The sequence below is a fragment of the Helicoverpa zea genome, chromosome 15, assembly GCF_022581195.2.
Source record: "Helicoverpa zea isolate HzStark_Cry1AcR chromosome 15, ilHelZeax1.1, whole genome shotgun sequence".
NCBI classification, from domain to species: Eukaryota; Metazoa; Arthropoda; class Insecta; order Lepidoptera; family Noctuidae; genus Helicoverpa; species Helicoverpa zea.
This window is the reverse complement of record NC_061466.1, coordinates 2,325,268-2,349,164: the sequence shown is the minus strand read 5'-3', so window position 1 is coordinate 2,349,164 and position 23,897 is coordinate 2,325,268. Positions and strand designations below refer to the sequence as shown.

General features: G+C 36.3%; 3 protein-coding genes and 1 long non-coding RNA gene across 4 annotated transcripts in view; 3 read left to right on the top strand and 1 right to left on the bottom strand.

Moving 5' to 3' along the window:
- The first annotated feature begins 692 nt into the window (after positions 1 to 692).
- On the top strand, positions 693 to 15,996 carry LOC124637101 (SKI family transcriptional corepressor 2). Its single transcript, XM_047173434.1, has 9 exons — positions 693 to 785; positions 1,202 to 1,427; positions 1,898 to 2,039; positions 2,240 to 2,494; positions 2,728 to 2,900; positions 3,145 to 3,271; positions 3,635 to 3,791; positions 13,657 to 13,813; positions 14,963 to 15,996. Exons 1-9 carry the CDS (start codon positions 693 to 695, stop codon positions 15,028 to 15,030), a joined length of 1,398 nt encoding a protein of 465 aa, XP_047029390.1. The 3' UTR covers positions 15,031 to 15,996.
- Positions 15,997 to 16,462: 466 nt separating this feature from the next.
- On the top strand, positions 16,463 to 19,824 carry LOC124636987 (60S ribosomal protein L17). The gene is made up of 4 exons (XM_047173287.1): positions 16,463 to 16,582; positions 16,783 to 16,872; positions 17,386 to 17,658; positions 19,582 to 19,824. The coding sequence occupies exons 2-4, from the start codon at positions 16,792 to 16,794 to the stop codon at positions 19,789 to 19,791; spliced, it is 564 nt and encodes a 187-aa protein (XP_047029243.1). The 5' UTR covers positions 16,463 to 16,582; positions 16,783 to 16,791; the 3' UTR covers positions 19,792 to 19,824.
- Positions 19,825 to 21,157: 1,333 nt separating this feature from the next.
- LOC124636951 lies at positions 21,158 to 22,173 on the bottom strand. Its single transcript, XR_006985166.1, has 2 exons — positions 22,071 to 22,173; positions 21,158 to 21,898 (listed from the first exon to the last, which is right to left on the bottom strand). It is a non-coding gene; the product is annotated as an uncharacterized LOC124636951 (long non-coding RNA).
- The window catches only part of LOC124636950 (acetylcholine receptor subunit beta-like 2), a 34,959-nt gene continuing 33,197 nt past the window's right edge, over positions 22,136 to 23,897 (top strand). Inside the window, exon 1 of the mRNA XM_047173244.1 lies at positions 22,136 to 22,349. Coding sequence (XP_047029200.1) covers positions 22,259 to 22,349 — 91 coding nt within the window. The 5' untranslated portion in view covers positions 22,136 to 22,258. The remainder of the gene's footprint in view (positions 22,350 to 23,897) is intronic.

Genomic DNA, 23,897 nt, shown 5'->3' with positions numbered 1-23,897 from the left:
TTAGAAAACAGGAAACAATAACGTGTGCAAACAAAAGCTACAAGTTATAGTACAAGTAAACTTAGAAATAATCAAAGTCATAATCAGGTAAATAAAATAAAGTGAAGACGTATTTGAGCTATGAAGTTTCTTTTACAATCGAAAGCAATTAAAATAAGAAATGCATCTTTAATCTTTTCTTTTCTGTTCTCAAACATTATAAAATAAAACCTAAGCACGAAGTTGATCCGCGAAAAAAGTAAAAAGAGGGTTCCTCCAAGGGGCGGTACTCCATATATTATCGCTCCCCTCAATATGGCCAATTGATATTCGATACACTAAATTCACACGCAAACTGCCTATTTGTATACAAAACGATCACTTTTGTCCCAAATTTATTCGAATTTATCACACGGATCGGTTTTATTGTGCGGCAGAAGTAAATGAAGCCATTTTATTGCTTATTTGTCGTATTAATGGGATACAACGACATTTAGTAATGATTTCTGGTTTATTATATTATTGTTATTTTAACCAGAAATGTGGAAGAACGTTAATAATATGTTGGTTAAAAATACAACAAGAGATCTTTTAATGGCGGCTATTTTAGGGACTCTTAAATACTGTTAATCAATATTATTTACCTTATCGTTATAAATTATAAGAATATTATTATATTTTCGTACAAGTTAATTTAATTTATTTGTTATAGAATGGAAGCTACTAACTTAGCTATGTCGCCGCGAGAGACGCTCAAGCCGCGAGCCGAACACAAGAGTTTGCAATTAACTGGCAAACCCAATCAGGTAACAGTTCCTTACTGATTAGTTTTTAAAACTAACCAACTTTTCCTTTTAATTCTCAATCGAGTCTCTAAGGACTTGCTAGACTAGAAGAAATATGAAAATCACAAAGAAAATTATACTTGGGTACCATTATAACACAATGCAGTGTAGGCAGTAAGTACCTATCCACTAGGTATTAAATATCAGACCACTGTATTCACCGCCCTCAGATTGCGCTACAGACCTATAACGTATTGACTAATACAGACTCAGACTATAGACTGCATTTTCAGCTTTTCCGTTTTACAGATTGTATCTACAACCCATCTTTAAGTTGGATTGCTTTGATTAGCCATTCAATATCAAATTCCTATTTAAAAATCTACATTTTACATACAGCTCTATGACTATCATTCTAAATTCTATACTCCTTACAGGTTGGCACAGTCCTTCTATACGGAGTACCAATCGTGTCTCTAGTAATCGAAGGCAACGAGCGTCTCTGCCTCGCCCAGATATCGAACACGCTGCTGAAGCAGTTCTCGTACAATGAGATACACAACCGTCGGGTAGCGTTGGGGATCACTTGTGTGCAGTGCACGCCGGTGCAGTTGGAGATACTCAGGAGAGCTGGTGCAATGCCTGTGTCGTCGCGACGATGTGGTAGTAATACTGAATTGTTTTTGTAATAGCTGGGGAAATATTCTTCAGAAGGGATCATAACTTTTTGTATGAAATAGTTGCTGCAGCTTAACCTATGTTGGAACGCATCATATACGCGAGACAATTGATTTTCTATTGTTTTTTTATTAGCGATATACAAGAGGTTAAAGTCTCACACTCGAAGAATTCAGACGTGTGGAGAAATAGAAAATATAAATAATAAATAAATGAAGGCCTTTGTCAAGCAGTGAGGCAGTACAGGCTATAAAAATTCGTTAGAAATTCGTAAACAAGTACACGTGAAAAATTCTGTTTGGCCTTAATGCGCCTTTTAAATAAATTATTATATATTTTTTCCTGTACAACGAAAGGAAAAAAACGGGTTATTAGGGTATTTATAGATCAAGGTGTGCCAATTTTACTCTTTGCTAAAAAAAGATATTTCACACTAAGACCTTGTCCTATTTTAGGTATGATAACAAGGCGAGAAGCGGAGAGGCTTTGCAAGTCGTTTTTGGGAGACAACGCTCCGCCGAGGCTGCCTGATGATTTTGCATTTGCTGTCCATCATGAGTGCGCTTGGGGATGCCGTGGGGCTTTTTTGCCGGCCAGGTAAACAGCGGGAAATATATGGTGTTATAAAATAAAGAAAACGGCCATTTTCTTTAAACACAATATTTATAGAAAATTCTCATAAATAATCTGGACACGTGTCAAAAATCTATTGAACTTTTTTGTTATAACGCCAATAAATGTTATAAGTACCTATCTAGACATTGTGATGGTGGTTTAAAAACTTATTTTCTACGCAGGTACAATTCATCCCGAGCAAAATGCATCAAATGTGCCTATTGTGGGCTATTCTTTTCCCCAAACAAGTTCATATTTCACTCTCACCGAGTGGGTCCTGGTGATAAGTACATCCAGCCAGATGCAGCCAACTTCAACTCTTGGAGACGGCACATGAAACTCAGTGGAACCCCTCCTGAGGAGGTCGTGCATGCCTGGGAAGACGTAAAGGCTATGTTCAACGGGGGAACAAGAAAGAGAATGCTGTCCGCCGCTAGGTGAGAGAGAGATAGATATGTTTATGTGGTTGCGTCTTCAATTTTACGTGAGCGAAGAAAGGGTTTGATTTATTAATATGTTTGTTCAGAATTGCTTATGTATGTTATGATAATGTATTAGGTAACTTTACTTTGTCTCTTTGCTTCTGAAAAATATATCCGTTTTTTAATATTACGTCTTCTTAATTTTTTCGAAATCGATTTAAATAGTTCAGCCTTAAATTGTGCTTCAGAAGAGTGCCTCTTCGCAGGCCTGAGTCGGAAGGCAGCAGTGAGGCGAAGAGACCAGCGGCGAGTCCACCGAGTGCCCACGCTCCTGTGCCTCGCCTCGCAGACTATGTGTGGGGCGCGAGGCTGCCTCTGCCTTACGCTATACCTTGGTTAAAGCCTACTTTGTGGACACCTGGTGAGTAGCTGAAAAGGATTATAAGACACTTGTTAAGTTAGGAATTTGTATAAGATAACTAGCTTCTGCCAGCACTTTTATTCGCGTCCCGACGGACCTAGGTTGCGCACTAGGATACAAATTGGTTCACAAAAAATGGACTAGCTGAAAGATTTTTTGTAATCAGATCAGAGACAGAGTAAAGGAAAGTAAACAATTATATGCTAGACATAATATAACAATACCGGAACATTCTTCCTCTCAGGTGCATTAACAGCGCTAAGCAGCGTGAACTCAATAGAGGAGCCCCGGGCCTTCCGACCAGTGAGGGGGCACAGACTGGAGTCTCCCCAGCTGTCTCCTGTCATGTCACCACAGAGGTCACCTAACAGGTAACAATTAGATAATAATATTGGCTTAAAATCTAGAATAGACAAAAACCTATTTGAAAACGTAAATAAAAAAGTACGAATGTTGATTGTGATAAATAATTTGATGAATATTTACCTAGTTACATAAAAATTCCAACGTTAAGAGACCAAATAGATCAAAGGAACACTCTCATTTTATGGTGAGCGTCGTAGCATTGCATAGGTATTGGTGAGAATTGATTAAAAAAAATATGATGATTACTCATCCAGCCTAAATTTCCAGTGATAATCCTAATTACGACTTCAGTACCTACTCAGTCTTCTTTGAGAAGGACCACTTTTATCGCGGTTAAGTCAAAAATAAACACTACAATTTCTTAATAGGTCGCCACTATCATCATCGCCTCGGCGCTCATCACACACTAGATCACCAATACGGTCGCCGCCGCCGCCATCACCAGCTCGTTCACCCAAAAGTGACCGAGACAGTGATGAGAGCGTGGATATTGAGACCACGGAGGAAGACCAGCCGAGGGAAGTGGTGAGTTAATTATTGACTAGTTTGATATTATTTTGAAGTTTTTTTCTGATTGATTAACCCCAAAAATACTTAATAAGAATTTCACCATAAACTATAGTCCCGGCAGACTGTACCTACATTTGACGAGTTAAAAAAAAACGTCGGAAATACCTATTAAATCAAACTAAAACCTCTACAGCTTTGAACGGCTTGGTAATTAATTACCTTTTTATTTATAAATTCATGAATACAAAACTAACTGGGTACGTACCTACCACGGAAGTTTGTACCTATGACAACTTTCTAAGAAAAGACTTTTCAGTACCCGCGAATAACTCTGTAAAAATAAGTCCAATCCTTTTATAACTCACGTAAACGTTTCTCAAAGATGCAATTTAATAGTATTGAGTGAATCGTATTATCCACTCGAGTTGGATTTTTCTGAGCTCGAGCGAACGCGAGTTGGATCCAATTTAAAAAGTTGGAAAAGGAAAATTTTTCCAATCACCTTGCCCGTTACTCGGTAATCGTTGCGATTAGTTTTTTGTGCAACTATTTAGACTTCCAGGATTTAGATTCTGTAGAGGTCGGATTTGTAAAAAGGAAATAAAACAGTCTTATCGGAGTAAGTTATTTGTAGGTGGTTCATTGTTATTCATATTATCACATTTACATAATCAAATCATATCAAGTATGTAAGTCTATATGTAAGTGAATGTATGTCTAGATGTTCAGGTTAGCGGTACTGTATATTAAGTTACATATATGAATGACCCATAACTTGGCATGGTAAGTTTTATTTTTTTGATTAATACTCGCATTACCGTTTCATTTAACGTTAAAATAAATCCTTAATTCGATCAACTTTCAATAGTAAACTAATCTGCTCACAAATAAATAAACTTTAAAACAAAGAAAACTTTAGTAATTAATGCATTGATTAATTTGTTCTTCAAAGATTAGCCATTTAATTTCAAGCGTTGTCCGTCATTCTCCCAGAGGAATACACTTGCCACCATTTTAACAAAATGGCTGCCCATTCGAGGCTTTTGCACGTCGTAAACTCTGTAATTACTGGCGGGACGAATTCAAATGAACTTCATTTCGGTTTTAAATAAGAGAAAATGTTTAATTTAGTAGCAATCGGCTCCGTGGACCAATTAATTGGGGATTTTCGTTTTAGTGTGCGTTCGGTTCGAGATTTCGATGTTTTTTTTCTGTTGAACATTGAATAAGGTCGGTTGTTTTGTCTATGGGTTTACGGACTGTAATTTGTGTTAAGGCTTTTTCTATTTACTTATTACAGATAAAAAGTTACTGTTTAGTTTACTTAATTGAATGTAATTTAGGCGTAAGTTTTAAAAACGGCAAATAATTATCAATACTGAGTTGATGCGGGATGTGTAACTACCATATATATCATTTAATTAAGAAAGTTTAAGTAATGAAAAATTTACATGACTAGACACACACAACAACAGTAGAACAATAAAGTAGGTATAAGGATATTATCCACACTAAAATCTCAAACATAGCCTTGAATCACCAACATAAAAGTAGATCAAATCCAATACTTACTTATAACATCAATAACACAATTTGAAGTAAATTCTGTAAGCTGTGATCGTAAATAAGTTATTTACAAGTGTTGAATGGGTATTACGTTGTAAATAAAAGAGCTGTTGCCTCTAATGATTGACGTAAACGCTAGTAATTAACGCGCCTCGAGAACCCTACGATTAATCCCTTCAAAGGACATGTTAGGGTTGCCAAATAAATTAATTGTGTTCGATAGAATGTTATTCTATTGTGCAGTAATTAATTTTCAAGGAATCGTAGTATTGAAGAAGTTGCTGTATTCATTGTGAACTATTTTAAAAAGTTTTTAATGGGTTTTAAATTTTATTTATGTGTGAAGGAACTCTTCTTAAAATTAGGTACTCGATGTTGCGTTATATTGAAGTCGTCATTTGGTAATTGACATAATAGGCAGATACCTACACTAACCAATCATAACAGATGCACATCAAATAATCTTCATTTCCTCTAAAAGCTTAATGAGGATCGCATTACTAATCGCTTTCATCAGCCTGATGGCCAAAGAACCCCGAAGGCATCACAATTCGAGCACCGCATTATAGGTCCAGAACCCCGAAGGCATATCAATTCGAGCACCGCATTGTAGGTCCAGAACCCCGAAGGCATATCAATTCGCCTACCGCATTATAGGTCCAACAGCACGATTAATATAGATTGCTAAATCAGAACTGGGATTAAAATGTAATCGGATCCAACCGGACTAGTCTAGATAGATCGGCTTAGTGTTCACGCCGCGAGCTACGCTTATCGGATCCATCAATTGTTCGGACGTACCGATCTTTGTTCATAATGGATGCATGTTGGATTAAGCGTCCTATCGACAGGTGTAATGGAATTGAAAATGGAATTTTGAGTAAGTGACTTGAATTTAGTTATCGGTTGAATAAATCGTTTTTATGAGAGTAATGAAATAACTACATTTAATTGGTGTGTTTATTTCAGTTACTCATTTTTCTGTAATCTATTTGATAGTAACTGTTAGTTAACGTGACACTATACCTTGGGATTGGTCTTGTGGATTTGAAGGCGATTCAAAGGACAAAAATATACTTAATTCTTATTTCGAAAGTAGGTAAGATATTTTTGATAGTTTTTATTTATTTTTCATGAGTGTAACTTACTAACCAATATTAAAATAAATGTGATTAAAAGTGACTATAATATTAGTGGCAGCCCTCAGCACGCGTGCTGTTCAAATTAGGGCGCGTTCACAAACACTCCACACTCTATCATAAGCTCTAATACTTTCAGCCTGTCGACAAGTTATTGAATTAAAACGACACATCCCTCTTTTGTGTTTAATTCATTATTACTGGACATTTGAGATGGTAGTGTCATTTTGCACTGTACAAACGTCCATGCCCAACAAACAAAAACGTCATATAAGTCTTAACTTATACGACATAAAGTTGGATAGCAGTCTTATAATGATAGTGAGATGACTACTAGGTCCTGTAGACGTCTTTAATTTAACTTATTAGTAGTGCGACGAATATGTCATAATAAGCTGGTCTTAGCAACGTTGATAAGACCAAACTAAACGACGTTATATTACAGTCTTAGCTAAAACGTTTTTACGACAACGCAATAGTCATACTAACGTTATAGTATATTAAACGTTTTGAACTGACCAAATTAGGTCTTTGAAAACCTTTATATGACATCTATGTAATGTAGCAGTTGTATAAACGTTTTCACAGTGACGTTTATATAACGATCACTATCCTGTTTTACAGCGGTCAATTGGAGACTCTTAAATGACTTGGTTGTTTATTTAAAACTCAAATATAACATATATATTACATGATGTCCGTTTAATGTCATGCCCTGACTTTAATCAAACTTGTAGTCGCATTTAAGTCAGTTTTTGACTTTAAAACGGCTAGGCCGCTCTATTTACGGAATATTTGATTAAGTTTACTACGAAAAATGGAAGCAAAAAAATGTGGAGTAGACTTAAACGTAGTGGAACTTTCAAAAGGAAAGTAAATCGAGATTTCCTTAATGGATCCTTGTATAACTAGCTGTCATGGCGTATTGCATGGTCTTGAAATAACCTTAATACGACTTTATGTCTTTAAAACGTCGTAAAGAGATAATTGTGTGACAAAAGCAACAATGTCCTACATTTTTAGAAATAAAAATATTTTTATTAATAAAAATATAATCATGAAAACACAAAATTGCGAGGGGGCATGAAAATCTGAAATAAATACATATAGGTATAGTATCATAAAACTTTAATACCAAGTCGAACTAAACGCCATGAGAGACAGATACATTTATTAGCGAGATATATAAATATAAGTTAAATAACACTCATCACCTTTTATTTCCTTGTATTTTTTATTACAAAACCACAAACACCGCGTCACTATCAAGAAAAATGAATAAGTTTTACAGGTGTTGTTCCTTGACTCAAATAAAACGTTTTAATCATTCAAAAACGCCCTTATGACGACAATACAACAAACTAGCCGTTGTAAAGTTATGATGCGACTTCTGCGCAACGAAAGTGGTAATTCCATAACGTTCATACGACTTTTGAATGACTTAACGAAGTCAGCTTGTGACTTTTGTATGTCCGTTATACGACAATGTTGGTCATATAACTGGGGCCATTTTCGCGTTTAGTAAACGTTATTATAACGTAAGTGCGACTTAGGTATTACGATCGATGGAATTAAGATAACGTTTATTAAACTTTTAAACGACGTTAAATTGTTAGTTGGGTGTTTAATGTCAACAAAATTCAATTGCATTGTTAGATAAATTAATAATTAATGTATTAGGTATAAAATATCATTATAAAATGTTAGGAAAAATTTGTATCGTTAATTCCGCGAGACAATAACTGGATGTTGTTATACTTTCAGTAATTCATTTTATGTCGTGGATTTTCGTAAAGTAACGCCTGATTAAATAAATAATTTATTTAAAGTTAGCATCAGATCTTTTGCTTCATTTAATAGGAGTAAATCTACACAACTAAAGTCTCAACAAAGATAGAGGCCGTCAAAAGTCCCTTTCATACAAAACTTTTCCTCCGAACATAGGTAACCACCAAAATACGAAGTAACCAACCACCAAAAGCGCTCAAAAAGACGAATGGACGTAATCCTCGGGGCGAACATTACAGAAGAAAAAAAAGAACAAAAAAAAAACAGTTTTCGTACGAACACATAAATACTTTTGTACGGTTAGTGCGAGTTCGGTAACCGGATCACGTCCCTAATAGATACTTCAGGCGGATTGCGCGAAACGATTCAATTGTAGTACTTGATGTTCGTATAAATCACTCGATGTACGTTCCCACTTTGTTTTAGGCACGTAGAGATTATATTCCGGTTCCGTGATGCGTTTCAAGTATACGTGGGATTTGTTGCGAATGAATTTTATGGTTTTGTTTGGTGCTTTTGTAAGGGGGAGGTTTCTTTGTGTTCGGAGGTGTATTTTCACGTGCTTGTTAATAAAAACGATGGCTTTTTATCTATTGGTTTCGAGTTTACTGAATAGTACAATTACAAAATATTCTATTTCAATAGAGCGCTACAGACTGAACATTTCTTCAGATTTCAATCCATAACTTAATGTAATTTATAATTCATAATTTCATATTCCAAAGCAACCAATCACAAAGATAGCTGCAGGCACTGCTTTACCTCGTAATTGAATGAGACTAAACAATTGATTATACGCAATGCAACAGTGTCGCCCCCCGGGACTGGCCGTGTCCCGCGTCCCGCGTCCCGGGCTCCCCCGGGGCAGTGACGTATCCCAGTTAATTACACGCTTCACACGCTGACGTCACGACAATGACGTCGTTCTGTATTAATCGTGTTTGAACTTAGAGCCGATGTTGGTTGGAATTTGGGATCTAATCTAATCAAAAATTAACTTTTCAATTTCGTTTTGGGTATATTGTATTTTTTTTTATGAATGCTAATAAAATTAGATCAGATATAGTACCTATTGCGCATTTAAGTACATCTTTAAGACTCTCAATTAAGCTTTGGTCTAATATTAGCAAACTTTAAATATGCTGGTAAATAAAGAATCATCCTCTCAGCCACCGGAAGTCCACTGCTAAACATAGGCCTCCTCCATTGATTTGGAAATGGACTGATTTGAATCGGCCTGCGTTGATATTTTTTTTCGATTATGTAAGTTGAGTGTAGCTAGTATTTTTCTCACAAAAAGTTAGACATTACATAAGACCGTTTATCTTTTCACGAGAGCTGAATCTAGGCTATGACCTTAATGTCATTCTGCCTATGCAATACAGATGCTTGAGTGTTAGTTTTTCCAGCGTTTTCCAGATGTCACATTGTGTTTGCTTTGTAGTGACCTGCTCCTGAACTCTATGAATTAAAAAATAGGTTTTTGTATCATGTATGACTTTACCTAGCGGGAAACATGTATCAAATAGTTGAGAAAAAAGCTGTAGCTAATTACCAGAATGTATATTAGCAGCGGTCATTCAGTTAATTAGCATCCATTAATTGTTTGAAATTCATCATTGAAATATCCGTAACTGTGACGTTAGTTGCCACTTGTAAAAGTTTCAGCGAATGATGCATTGAAAACATTTTTTAAAACATCAAAATGTTTTAAAAAATGTAATATAAAAAATGTAATAAATTTAATGATGCATTGAAAACATTTTTTAAAACATCAAAATGTTTTAAAAAATGTTTTCAATGCATCATTCGCTGAAACTTTTACAAGTGGCAACTAACGTCACAGTTACGGATATTTCAATGATGAATTTCAAACAATTAATGGATGCTAATTAACTGAATGACCGCTGCTAATATACATTAAATAGAAAAGAGCTTGAAGAAAGAAAAAAAGTCCATAAAAAAACAACACAAAAAGAATAACACGTTACAATACAAAATTATTATTATGATAGAAATTCTATACATTACTAGCTTCTGCCAGCGGTTTCACCCGCATCCAGTGGGAACTACTTCCCGTACCGGGATAAAAAGTAGCCTATAGCCTTCCTCGATAAATGGGCTATCTAACACTGAAAGAAATTTTCAAATCGGACCAGTAGTTCCTGAGATTAGCGCGTTCAAACAAACAAACAAACAAACAAACTCTTCAGCTTTATAATATTAGTATAGATTGTAATTTCTGATCTGTGATAAAATACCAGCACGTGTTACCTACGTGTGTGAGTATTTTACAATAATACAATAATATATTATTTCTTGTCGGTAAACAAGTGACACTTAGTACAAATTACTTCCCTTAAACAACAGCACATTTCTTTTATTAAACAAAACCCGTGTAAAGGGACATCAAAAATTCATTGAAATACAAACGGGCGGCTGTAACAATCAAATTATTTCTGTCTATACATTAGTGACAAACTGATCTTTATCGGAATAATATTAAAAGTTCGACAGTCATTTGTTTAATTTTCATGAGAATAGGTACACATTGTTTTGAACAAAACTGAAATCTTTTATCAAGTGTATAATGAACACACAATGATTTTGTTATGTAATTTTGACCTTCATTGAAAAATATTAGATTCTATCTCCCTCAGAACAAAAAAAATAAACTTGATACTTATTGATTAAGAATTTGCGACAAACCGCGCCAGAGCGGTTATAAAATATGAAAGTAACTTCTTTAAACGTTAAAAATCTAATCAAATCAAAATACGTTTATTCTCAGGCTGCATTGGCCCATAGAGGTCCATACATATTATATTATACGAAATTGTTAGTATATAAAAACTTAAATCTATGTTAGTAACACTTTACTATGCACTGTCACTGTGCGGACATACTGACTATACGGACTGTTAAGACTGAGCCAATTAATTCAAAACTTCTAATCACACAGTCTCTGCCATAATTAACGATCACACAATTTTATTAATGCTCATATCGTCAAAAATACAAAAGCAATCTTTCACATCAAAATTAACAGTGCCGTTATTTAAATGTCGTAGTGACATTTCGATATTATTTTTTTTATTTACCTCATTTGGGATTTGGCATTTTGGCCCGCCTGTTTTATTGGTTGCGCTGTGTGCGGAACATTAATTTTGTTGTTCGTTCGTGGGCCGCGAAAATCTATACCCCCGGTCTTTTGTTAGTCGTGACGTCATTATTATTGCGCAAATGGTTTGTTTTTTTGGCACTTAAAAAAAATAGTTAGGTGGTTATTTATTTATTTCATTTAATTACTTGTAAGCCGCTAATTTAAAAAAAATACAATTGTGTCTCGCGTACTTATATGTGCGTTCTGGCATCCAAAGGCTTAGTAGGAATAGGAACACTATGGAAGTCTTATATCTATAGGTATTTTTAAATACTTAGCAAAAGAAAGAAGTCATAGACTATGGTGTTATAGAAACGACATTGTAAATGATATGAGACGTTATTAAACTGATGTTTCACAATCAAAAAATCTAAAAACAAAAGAGCACCATTGCCAAAAATAAAACAATAACAAAAATTAGATTACATCTCTTTGTTTTAATAACAAAGCTTGAATTCGTAAAACAGGTATCTGTTCCAACAAATCTAGGCCAATAATCACCATTATCTAGAACTAAACCTTTTGAAATCGTAAATAACAAACAGAAGGTTTAATTCAGTAAGTATTTAGTGTCACGCGAAACATGAAAGTATGTTAATCGAACTACGATATATTATTTAACGTAATAACGCGAGCTCGAAGCCACGTAACGTTAATAATTATATGGAACTGCCAATGAATAGTTTATTAGGACTGCCATAGAGTTGATAATGTTTAGATTGGACGACAGGATAGTATGCGTTTTGCTGTACATCAGTTTCAACCATTCGATCAAATGTGTATGTAGACATGCTTCGGCCCTGAATTATTATTGCACTCTTAAACGAAACACCTTGAATTTACCTGCACCATCAAAATTAAAGATATTTCTCGTTTTAACTTGCTACGAACGCATTTTTGCGTTTGCTTGCTTGCTACGGCCGGCGTAGCGTTTACCGACAACACATGTGAACTCAAAAAATCTAATTATTGAGAATTATTAGAATTAATTAATATAATTATTATTGACTAATTAGAATTAGTCAATACTTTCAGTATTCAAGTTTTAACAATTTGGTCCTTGTGTACGAATACATCAAAATGCCACCTCTAAAACATTCCACGGTCTACATTTTGTCGGCAGCGCATTGGCTTTTAAATCAAACAACAATTATTACTGTGAGCTTTGTTCGTAATGTCACTATCTGTCGCTCGCGAACTGGACAGCGGTAGCCAACATGACCGGCGACAAATATCAACAACACAATACTGAAACTACTGATAATTTTATAATAATAATTTTATCTCACAAAAGCGGTTCAGCCTTACTTGTGTGTAAATGTCCATGAACATCGTCTTTGGACCGTTTTAGCCGTTAGCTTAGGAGCGCATAGTATCTTGTAGCCGTCTGGCCGCCTAGCCGAGTCATCAGAGACAATGCATTTTCACGCACAAGTATGGTTCACCCGCTTTCGTGAGACAAAAACCCTAACATTCATAACCAGGGTATGAAATACCCCGGAGCATTTAGCATAGGCTGCTTAGACCATTTAAGATTTTTTTTTTAAATGTTACCCTGTTATAGAATGCTAAACTCGAAGTTACACACTCACTCTTTATTCAGAGAAGCATTTACAGTGCCCAAATCGTTCATTATATTAGTTCTATAGATAGGCAAGCGATATAAAAAATTGAGTATAGACCAACAAAACTTTGACAATGAACTCAAATCGCAGTAATAGCATAACGGTTGTTATTAGTTAAGTGATAGTAACGAAGCGAAGGGGTAGTTTGAAGTGCCGTGCCCCATCAGATACAGGCTTCTCGTGACTCGAAACACACGAACTGTGGAATACCACCGATTATTGTCACTGAACCGTACTTAATTATATTCTTTATGAATATTGTGTATGCGAGATTTTATCTTATCGATAGACTGAGATTGTTTAATGCGAAAGGTTGGATTTTTGCAAAAGTACAAACCTGACAATGTCCTACCTGACAATACCTCATGGGTACAAAAAGAATGAAGAGGAAACAGTTGCAAAGAATTAGGTACGCAATATTAGCAACAAGATTCAAATGAAAGGGATTCACTAATGGTCACTATTTAACAAATCTTCCTCAAACTTGTACATACTTCTTGCACACAAACTACCTAACAAATTGATGAATCCCACCATTCACCAGATGCCATTTCATCTGATGCCTTGTGACTCCACTTTAAACGGCATAATTTCCACAGGCCTGCACTTGGCCATGCAGCAGTGTGCCAACTCCTCGGCCTGATGAGAACTGTTGGAGCGGGCTGGTGCCTAAGGTGGAGAGGGATGAGGAGCCTCGCGTGGAGCCCTGGAGGCTGCCAGACCTACGGCCCTCGTTGCATTATATGCATGATCGTGGTAAGTGTAACTTATCGAAAGCCGACTATTTATTCGCTGTCTATGTCCCTTGGTTTCCCTAACACCGTAAAGAATCTTCTCACTAATGAGTGTTAGGAGGGAGTAAGAGCAGAGCAATGGACGGCCATGTTTAGAGATTCTCTGAGAGATCAAATCAGAAGTGAGAAGATCTGCAGAAGAACCAAACAACGACTGAAGCACAGATTACTAAAGGGATATATAGGCAATGGGCACGCACATTAATTATTTGAGCTAGGTATAGGTCAGCAAATACTAAAATATTCAGAAACCTAAGTATGTGATCTATTAGGTATCTAAAAGTAGTTTCAGCAATGAACTTAGGTACGTAACATCGTAAACAACATAACAAGCAACAAATTAAACAACATTATCCAGCAATTCAGCGTAACACTAATAATTAAATGGCGCGTCCATATTTACTGGTGTTCACTCTAATTGGCAGTACACGCGCCGCAATTATATAGGGATTACTCGGTACCTGGAGACGCGGATCGATATTCTCGTTCATTTAACTTATTTGTGAAGTCTGGGAATGGGTCATTTGCAGTCTGTGGTGCAGTATCTTGTGTGTGTATGTACGTTTTATTAGCTTTGTTGGTGGTCGTTGTTTCTTCTTATATCAGAATTTTGGTAGGACTATTTTACTTAGGATACGTTCGGATAGTGTTAGGCATCATAAAGGACACTTAAAAACACTAGATAGACTGATTCGTGTCTTTAAATCAAACTTCGCTAAGTTACTAACAACAACTGAAACGAATACCCAGTTCTAACTGAATATTCGGTGGTTGAATGGCTGTGGGGATGTTGGATTTACGATCAATTAGTAATATGATAAAAAGTGTAATACTTTACTGTAACAACTAGCTTTCAATAGCGGTTTCATCCGCCTCCCGTGGAACTACATCGCGCACCTGGATAAAAGGAAGCCTTACTGCCTTCCGCAACAAATGTAACAGTGAAAGAATGTTTCTTATTACAGTAGCTTCTCAGATAAGCGCGTCTGAGCAAGCAAACTACTTTTGTGATTGTATGTTATATTATAAGTATAGAGGTATATAGATTTTCACATTCCTTAACATTTATATGAGTAAGTTTAATAAACTAATGTGATGTTCTATTTTCCAGATAGAGACTGCGTAGCCTGCGTGGCGCCTTTACCTTTGCTGCCTCCCCCTGCACCAACGCCGCATTAGCCCAATACATAACATTATACATATCTGTAGGAATTCTAATCACTAGCTGTAAGGGTCAATACACTGAGCTGTGTCTCAATCTCAATTATGCCAAAAGACTAGTCGCATTACGGGTTTCTTTTTAAACACTTTCATGAATTTTACTATTGATCTTATCAAAATAGCCCTGAAAGTACGTAAAATTGTATGTAAAATGTTGGTTTAACATATTTAGTACCGAATATGCATGGAAAATAATATTTACGTATAATTTACGCTCGTAGGTAAAAGATTGACGCACTGACAGATAGAGGGCGCTTTAATTCTTTGTTTGATTGAATGCTTTTCCCGCTAACTGGAAATCTTAGTGTTGCTACTTCCTAAAAATGAAAAGATACTAATACTTCAAACATACCTAAGTTATTTTCTAGTCATGAACATGATATCAATAATAATTTAATGTACCTATGAATATAGACTCTAGTCGCGTGTAATTAGTTTCAATAATATTTAAGAATATCATAATTATTTAGAAGTGTAACATAAAAAGCAATTGTAATGAATTTAATTCATTGTTAAATAGATACGACCTAGTGTACTAAGCATTGTAATCTAGTCAACGACTCTAGTTCTATTAGAAAATATGTACCTATGTAAAAATATTTAGAACACACTTTAATGCGAAATGATTTTAATGTAAATAGCTAAATTATGTAAGGTTTAAATAATATTTGTAGTTAAACTTTAAATGTTAAGTTCTATACGCTATCTCAATAAATTCTATATTCTTAAACGCTTTATGAATCAACTGTTTAGCTCGAAATCAGGGTTATTAAAATACATTCTTTCTTAAGAATTCCTTTCGATTACATATCGCTATTATTAACGAATAACTAACTGTAATTTCTGTATCAAACTGTAGTGGTAATATCTAGGTACCTACTTATTAAAATATTAGCTGCACAAAAAATAAATTATTCAAAAAGAGCAAATGTTTTTATACAATAGTAGTTTATGTAGGTACTATCCTTATTCATTTCCTTTCCTTTCGCATTCCCTTGTCATTGAAGATAGATAATTATAATTGAACGGATAAAATGCATAAAAGTACTTCCATCCAAAGAGGATTTAAGATGGTGCAGATAAAAAAAATATCCTAACGTTTGCCCTTATTAAACCACAGAAAAATGGAAAGAAAGTATTGTTCTAGTAGTGAAACGATAGCAGAAGTAAAACCCCAGTTCATTCCTAGTAAAAATTACCAGTTCTACAACTAACGCCATCTATTGCCTTGTAGCGACAAATCAGCGACCCATTTTGTTTTTAACTTTTCAGAAAGCAGTGTAAATAATATTTTTTACACTAAAGAAACAATATTACCAATACTTATAGAATAAAATGTTGTTGTTTTAATTTAATATGTATTCCGAGCGTACGGTTTTTATTTTTTTCGAGCATAGACAATTTAGTCATTTTTTAAACTTGCAACATTTTATCGTCATTGTCAACGTCAAAGCTAAAGTTGTCAAAAGTTCTTGTCTATTCCTTTTCCTGTTAAATTTTCTCCTGAGAGGTTGGTTTCGTGTTTGTTAAAATCTATTTTAATCGCGAAAACTATTTAGTTTTGAATTAAATCCAGTTATGGTGTATCTAAGAACAGTGTATACTTGTTGTTCATGTGCATATTTCATTAAATATGTGAAAAGCCGGAATGTTATAAAATGATAACCTATGTTCGTAAGCGTTTGAGACAAAAACCGCTCTGTGTTTCAGAAACTAAAAATGGGTCGTTACTCTCGGGAGCCGGATAACCCAGCGAAGTCATGCAAAGCGCGTGGCTCAAACCTCCGTGTTCACTTCAAGGTAAGAGTAAAAACTTATTTGTATACAACAAGTTATTGATTCCACATGGACTGACAGTCTTGTCCATATATTGTATTCGCAATATTGTCACAAAGTGTTAATTACATTAATATTATGTACCAGTGGTGTGATGGTATGTTTTCGTGGTGAAAAACACTGGTGTGATTACTGTTTGTAGGTTAGTTTTACATAGGCGAAGAACAGTGGTTGGACATTCTTAAAAGTGAATCAACATTTGATGGAATTGAGAGCATTCACAAACAAATTAACCTCAAATTTTTGAAAATTGTTTTTAGCAACAATTTTCAATTTAAATCAAATAACACAAGGAAACCAAAACTACACGGATAATCAAACCTTAACTAGCCGTGTTATTGCCGCCCATTGCTCAAATCAGTGATTTGACACCTGAAAATGATTTGGTTATTGTTCTATAGGTAAATGCTGCAACCGACCCTCGCTCGTTGTGTGTCTTTTTTCATTATTCACTAACATGTTTATCACACTTTCCAGAACACATATGAGACAGCCATGGCGATCAGGAAATTGCCCCTGCGCCGAGCTGTACGTTACCTGAAGAATGTGACAGAGAAGAAGGAATGCATTCCGTTCCGCCGCTTCAACGGTGGCGTAGGCCGTTGTGCACAAGCCAAGCAGTTTGGCACCACACAGGGTCGCTGGCCCAAGAAGTCCGCAGAGTTCTTACTCCAGCTGCTGAGAAATGCTGAGTCCAACGCTGACTACAAAGGCTTGGATGTTGACAGGCTTGTCATTGATCACATTCAGGTAAGATGATGTTTTATTTGTTTTTGGCTTGGTTTTGAATCTTGCCAGTAGTGATCAATTTGATTCAGTGTAATAGCAATCATAAGTATTTAGGTTGTGAAATATCTTGTGGTCCTCGTTTTTGCATTTTTCTAAGTTCAGTGTGATTCAAATTATGAAAATAATAATTTAATAATAGGTAATCAATATTGGAGAGGTATTCTTTGTATATTTCTCTTATTTGGTACTAAAATATCTATGTAACTTTTGCTGGTATGACCAAATGTGTTATTTATGTATTTTTTATTATGATGAATGCTTATTCAAGTTTATTATATTATTTCTATAAATATAGGATACTGAATCAAATGAACTACCACACCAGTCAATTAATTAAAGCTTATATGTGGATATAGTGACGGTCAGTTACTGATAAAGATAAACACTTTATGTAACTGCATTTTGTTATGTTAATTTGAAAGTTGGAAAAGTGGTTTACCATGGATATTTGTGAGAGCTAGATTGTAATATCACAGACATTCACATATTTCATTCTAAACTGCCTGTTTCTCATGGTTTCACTTAGGTTATAATCATCGGCAAGGATATTGAGCCCTGACCTTCACCAGAAGTGATTTATTGGTTTATTGCCTTAAGTGTACAGTGTGCAAAGTGATCCCCACTCTTCCGCCGATCCGTGCCGATACCAGGGTACTATACCCATAGATAAAAAATAGCACCTGCCAGTAGCTTCTCCCATGGGGACGACAAAGTAGTCATTCCTTGTTCGTTTGTTAAAATGATACTCAGAGTCAAATCATTATCGTATAGTTCTTGAGATTAGTACTTTTTAGTTTTTAGCCTTAAATATCACCAGACTAACCAATTGGTGTTAGGTTGCCCAGGTAACTGGGTTGAGAAGGTCAGATTGGCAGGCAGCTGGTTTGACTGGAAGCTGACACCAACATACTTGGGAAAAAGCTCAGGAGATGAGCCTTAAATTTTATATTTTTTTTCTAACTCATTGTTTTTAACTTTAACTCTATAACAATAGTGTAGATAGGTGCATAGCATATTGTACACAATAAGGATGCTGGTATTGTATATATGTCTAATTGAAAAAGATATTTGATGTTTGTGATATTTGATATTATAATATTTACTATTGAAAACATACTATATGGACAAGCGAAACACTGATGCGTGTAATAGTAATCGCTTGGACGGTTTAATGTGTTGTAACTACTTGATTGTGTTGTAACAGTTGGCAGACTGTTGCCCTCAATAGAGAAAAATGGAAGAAGATGGAGGAGGCCTATACCCATATGGGATTCATTTTTTAAATAAAAAATTAAATCAAATAATAATTAACATACTATTGTAAAGAAATGGAAATAAAAAGGCTTTAAATAATAATAATAGTATTAAGTAATTCAGGCAAAACAGCATTCAGTGTTTAAAATCTGCGTTAGTAAAGTTCCTAAGTGACTGTTGTTCTTTTTAAGTAATTTATGGATATTGAATGGCATATGTGAAGGAAAATGTCATGAAGATACATTTTGGTATTGTAAAATTCAATGTCTTGAGTGGGTCTCACTGTTGGTCTATGTGTATTTTTTTCGCATAAGTAGAAGCCATTAGGCTCTCATATGAATGGGATAATTGAACAGGCTGATGAATAATATTAATCCTATTTATTCAACACAATTCAATTATATTCCTTTCAATATATTAAGACAATGTTTATTGCCTTTTAGCTTGTCAGTGTTACTTGTTTTCGTAATCGCTGTTTTCAGAAGGCATACAGCAAAATAGGTTAACATAAAGAAAGTTTTTCTGCATAAGAACTTTTTTTTCTCAATCTATGACATTCTCCAATAAGTCCAATATACCTATCTCTGCTTATGGTTGACACATTCTAATCTTGCGTTTCATTATTCTCAGGTGAACCGCGCCCCCTGCCTGCGCAGACGCACATACCGCGCGCACGGTCGCATCAACCCTTACATGTCATCTCCCTGCCACATCGAGGTCTGCCTCAGTGAGCGCGAGGACGCCGTCGCCCGCGCAGCGCCCGCTGACGACGCACCCGCTAAGAAGAAGCTGTCCAAGAAGAAGCTCGCTCGCCAGAAGGAGAAGATGATGAGGGAATAGACATTTAAGGGTTAATAAATGATTTTACAATCAGTTTTTGTTTTAATTTAGCTTAGGCTGTAGCTGTATAGTACATTCGAAACAACTTGAGGAGGCTGCTTCTCGTGAAATACTCTTCGCAATTTATTATTAAGCTACCTTCAGGCTCTGCAAAGTTTGCCACAAGAGTAGCGATAAAGTCTCACTAAGGCGATTCTCACACTACCCCGCATGATGCAGCGTAGCGCGTGGATGCGTGTTCTTCCGTTGCTTGTAAGTATCTCGGTTTGTATGGAAAACACGCACAGTAAATGGATCCACGCGCGTTCATGCGGATCACGCGCATACACGCGGAGAAACATGCACCCCCGCGCGTAGGCGTGACGCAAGGTATGGCACACCGAATCCCGCAGTGCCGCGCGTGATTTTGAATGAGCGTGACGTGTGTGCACGACCACCACAGAGAACGGCGAATAAATGAGAGCCGCCGTGCCTGAATCTACAAAACGCACATACGCGCGTGAGTGCGCAAAAAACCCGCACGATGATGCAGATCTGCTGCACTCCCGCAGGAACATGATGCAGCATGATGCGGGGCAGTGTGAAAACCGCCTAAGGACCGACTTGGGAGGAGTCATAGCGTGCTTACGCTGCAGTGCGCATCACAGGCGCTGAGGTGGAAGTGAGAGATGAGACCATGAATATCTGGTTAATTTTAAGTATGTAAGGAGGGAGCACATGATCCAAGTAAATACGGGCGTACATAATGGACTGCATAAGGTTTATAAGAAAGTTGTTAGGGGGGAGGTCTCGTAAAGCATTATTATGCGGGTGTTCGTGGTACGAGGAACTTTACTCGCTGCGCTTCTACACACCTATATGGTACCAGCCCCATTTCTAGTAATTGACAGATTACGCCTACCGTATGTGCTTGACCTACAAGAAGGCGCCTGACTTACCTTTCATACGGGATCTCTGCCATCTTTCCTTCCTCCTTGGAAAGTACTTAAAAATAACGAAAGAAAGCATACCTAACGTTATAAACAAATTACGGTTGTTGTGGCCTTTTGTAGTGTCTACTACGGTTGATTTGCCAGATGCAATCGTTAACTTGAACTTAAAGACTGACTGACAGACTCGCCAAGGCGTATTAGGCTGCCTGTCCACCGGAGCGGTGCTAGGCTGCTGAGTGGAGAAACAGAAATATTAGCCAATAGGATTGAGGAGAGGATATTTCTCAGTTTCTCCACTCCGCAGTCTAGCTCCGCTCCGGTGGACAGGCAGCCTTAGAGGTGAGTCAAGCCAAGCCAAGTTCAACACTGGTACTTAGATGTATGAATAGAAACTGACCTCGAAAACTTTCTGCAGGTGAAGATAAAGTACGTAGGTAAGTTAAAAATATAATCCCAACATTCTATTAATACTAATGGTACTTATACATTTTTTATACATCATTCAATAACAAAAAATGATATTAATCGTATCGCGTTCTAATAATATACAAACGTTGCACGATTTTCTCTCCTTGAATACAATTTTCTTTTTTCATGATCCTGTTTTTTCATAGCTAGTTTGGTATTCTCACGTTGCAGACTGTTTATTTCGTTGTACACTTCGCAAAGACAGTTTTCTAAGTAGTAGTTAGCCTCAGCCAACTGTTTGGCATGCTTTGAAGCTTCTAATCTTTTCTTTTTTGCTTGTATTATGAGCTGTTTCAGTTCCTCATTCTCTTTTCGCAGAGAGGCAATCCTGAATTCACCAACTGCCCGCATTGGTTATGCTTATATTTTTGCAATTTACTGTTGCAATCCCTTAGTTTACAGGCTTCAATCTTGGCGTCGTGTATCCTGGACCTCAAATATTCATTTTTCTCTTTGAGGTCAATGGCTCTTGACATCTCCTGGTGCTGCTTGTCGGTAGCCTCTAGCAAGAGGCTCTGAAGGATTTGGTTTTCTTCGGTTATTAATTTTATTGCGCTGTGAGGATCCAATGATTTTCTAAGACGCATTTAACTTGGAAATTTTGATTTTGGTAGCCGAAATGATTGACAGCTACATTATACTTGTACCTACTGTTTTTTGTTATTTTTTTTTCGGTTATAGTGCAGATTACAAATCGTAAAATGTCCCTGAAGAAAACCTTTTTGAATTACCAATTACATAATAGGTACTAGATTACTTGTAATACGACGTTTATCTGGAAGGAGCTGATAGAAGGGCCCAAGAGTAACAAATTAAACCACGGTAATACGTCGAATTACAAGTAACTGTGTATCATCTGGCTTAACAAAAACTACCTACTACGTCTAACAACTGCGAACCTCCTTTGAATTGTTTAAAAATGTGTCAAACTCCTTCAGTTCGCGATAGTCGGTCATCATTGTCTCTGCCCTGTAGCAGCAATTGTGTGCGATTAAACTTGAGTCTTGAACGTGGAGTAACCGCCAGCCGGGCTTACAGTCGCATCAGTTGTTGACAACGCATCACGCATGTCGTACGCGCGCACTGCCCTGTTGTACGCGTGCGCGATCGCCGCGGTTTACGCTGCGCCCGCGCTTCCCGCCAGGTCCGATAATAAAGGTAAATAATTTTTTCACATTATTTACTTAGTCAATGTCAAATATTGAAAAAAAAATGTTGCCTAGAAAGGAAAAAAAATACTGATTAAAAATTGATAAATTTTGTAATAAAAGTAAACAAGCGAGTAGTCGTAGGTAAGTATTTAAGTATGTAATTGATTAAAATACATATTTTGATTTAACTGTACAGTGTACCTATCTATTGTGTATGTATGTATGGGTTACATAAACGTAGAGAACCAATCTCTATAAGATTTTATTAATACTAATAAATAATTATGAGGCCCTAAGCCCGTGAAGGATACCTATAAATGCAATGGTCAATAAAATTACCATTTTTAATTTTTAAGCATCTACAATTTTACACCTTCGAAGGGAACTAAAAGTACCTATTCTATCAAACGATTTTGATGTATTTTGATTATCAAATGATGTTGGTAAGATACTTATCTACCTCTACTATACTACATACATCTACTTACCCTCTGCGTCTAACATCTACATATCTATTCACTATCCAATAGAAGATAATCAATCTTTATTCCAGCTCAGAACTCTAAAACGCATGACAGATTCAAACGCGCAATGCAATTTAGAAACGTTTTATAAATCATAAAACGCACTCCACTAGGTTTAGACCAATCGTAGGTCTATTTAGATCGTTGACACCAAAACAGTATCTAGGTGAACTCTTGCGCATGTCAACGATCTTTGCGGCGCCTTTGATCGCTTGACCCATATCAGTAGTGCACTTACCGACTCACCGGACGTCAGTAAACGCTTGTAAATCGTTCAAGTGTGATGTGATTTTGACCTATTTACGAGTGTTTCTTTTATAAGTGCCTAGGTATTATTAGAAACAATAGAATAATGCATCGTAAGGGAGATGGCTTTATTTTAAAACTAGCATAGCGCAGCAAGCCAGTGTCGTTAATTTAATACGGCTCCTTCATTTAAGATTTTGGAACTATATTCCCATAGTGTCTAAAACTGCTACGCAGGCCCGCCGTAAGCGGGCGTGCAAGGCGTGCACCGCACGCGGGCGGCACGTCCTAGGGGGCGGCAAATCGAGCGACTTATCACGTAATATTTAAAAAATACAATATCTTTTTACCAATGATTGGATTTCAATATTTCCGAACACAGCAATAGCGCTAAGAATATTAATTACACTGCCGGTTTCAGTTTCATCTGTTGAAAGATCATTTTAAAAATATATTTTTTTAAACGATTTAAGATCAACCAGTAGCGTAGCGTGGCAGGGAAGGGGCAAATGCCCTGGGTGGCACGATTTAGAGGGCGGCAAAAGTAAACCATAATTACGTAATAAAAATATGATGAGTAGATTAGCAATAAAATTTCAGAAAAAGCCGCCCACTCGCTTTGTTCGTGTGCTGTCAATTTTGACGGGTTCACCTTTACATCCCCAAAAAAATTCGCGCTCTCTTCGCTCGCGCTTCCTTACATATGCAATGCGTCTTACACACATTGTTATAGATATTTATTTCGTTGGTTTGAGTAACCCATAAATCTGTTCTAAGAACTTTGA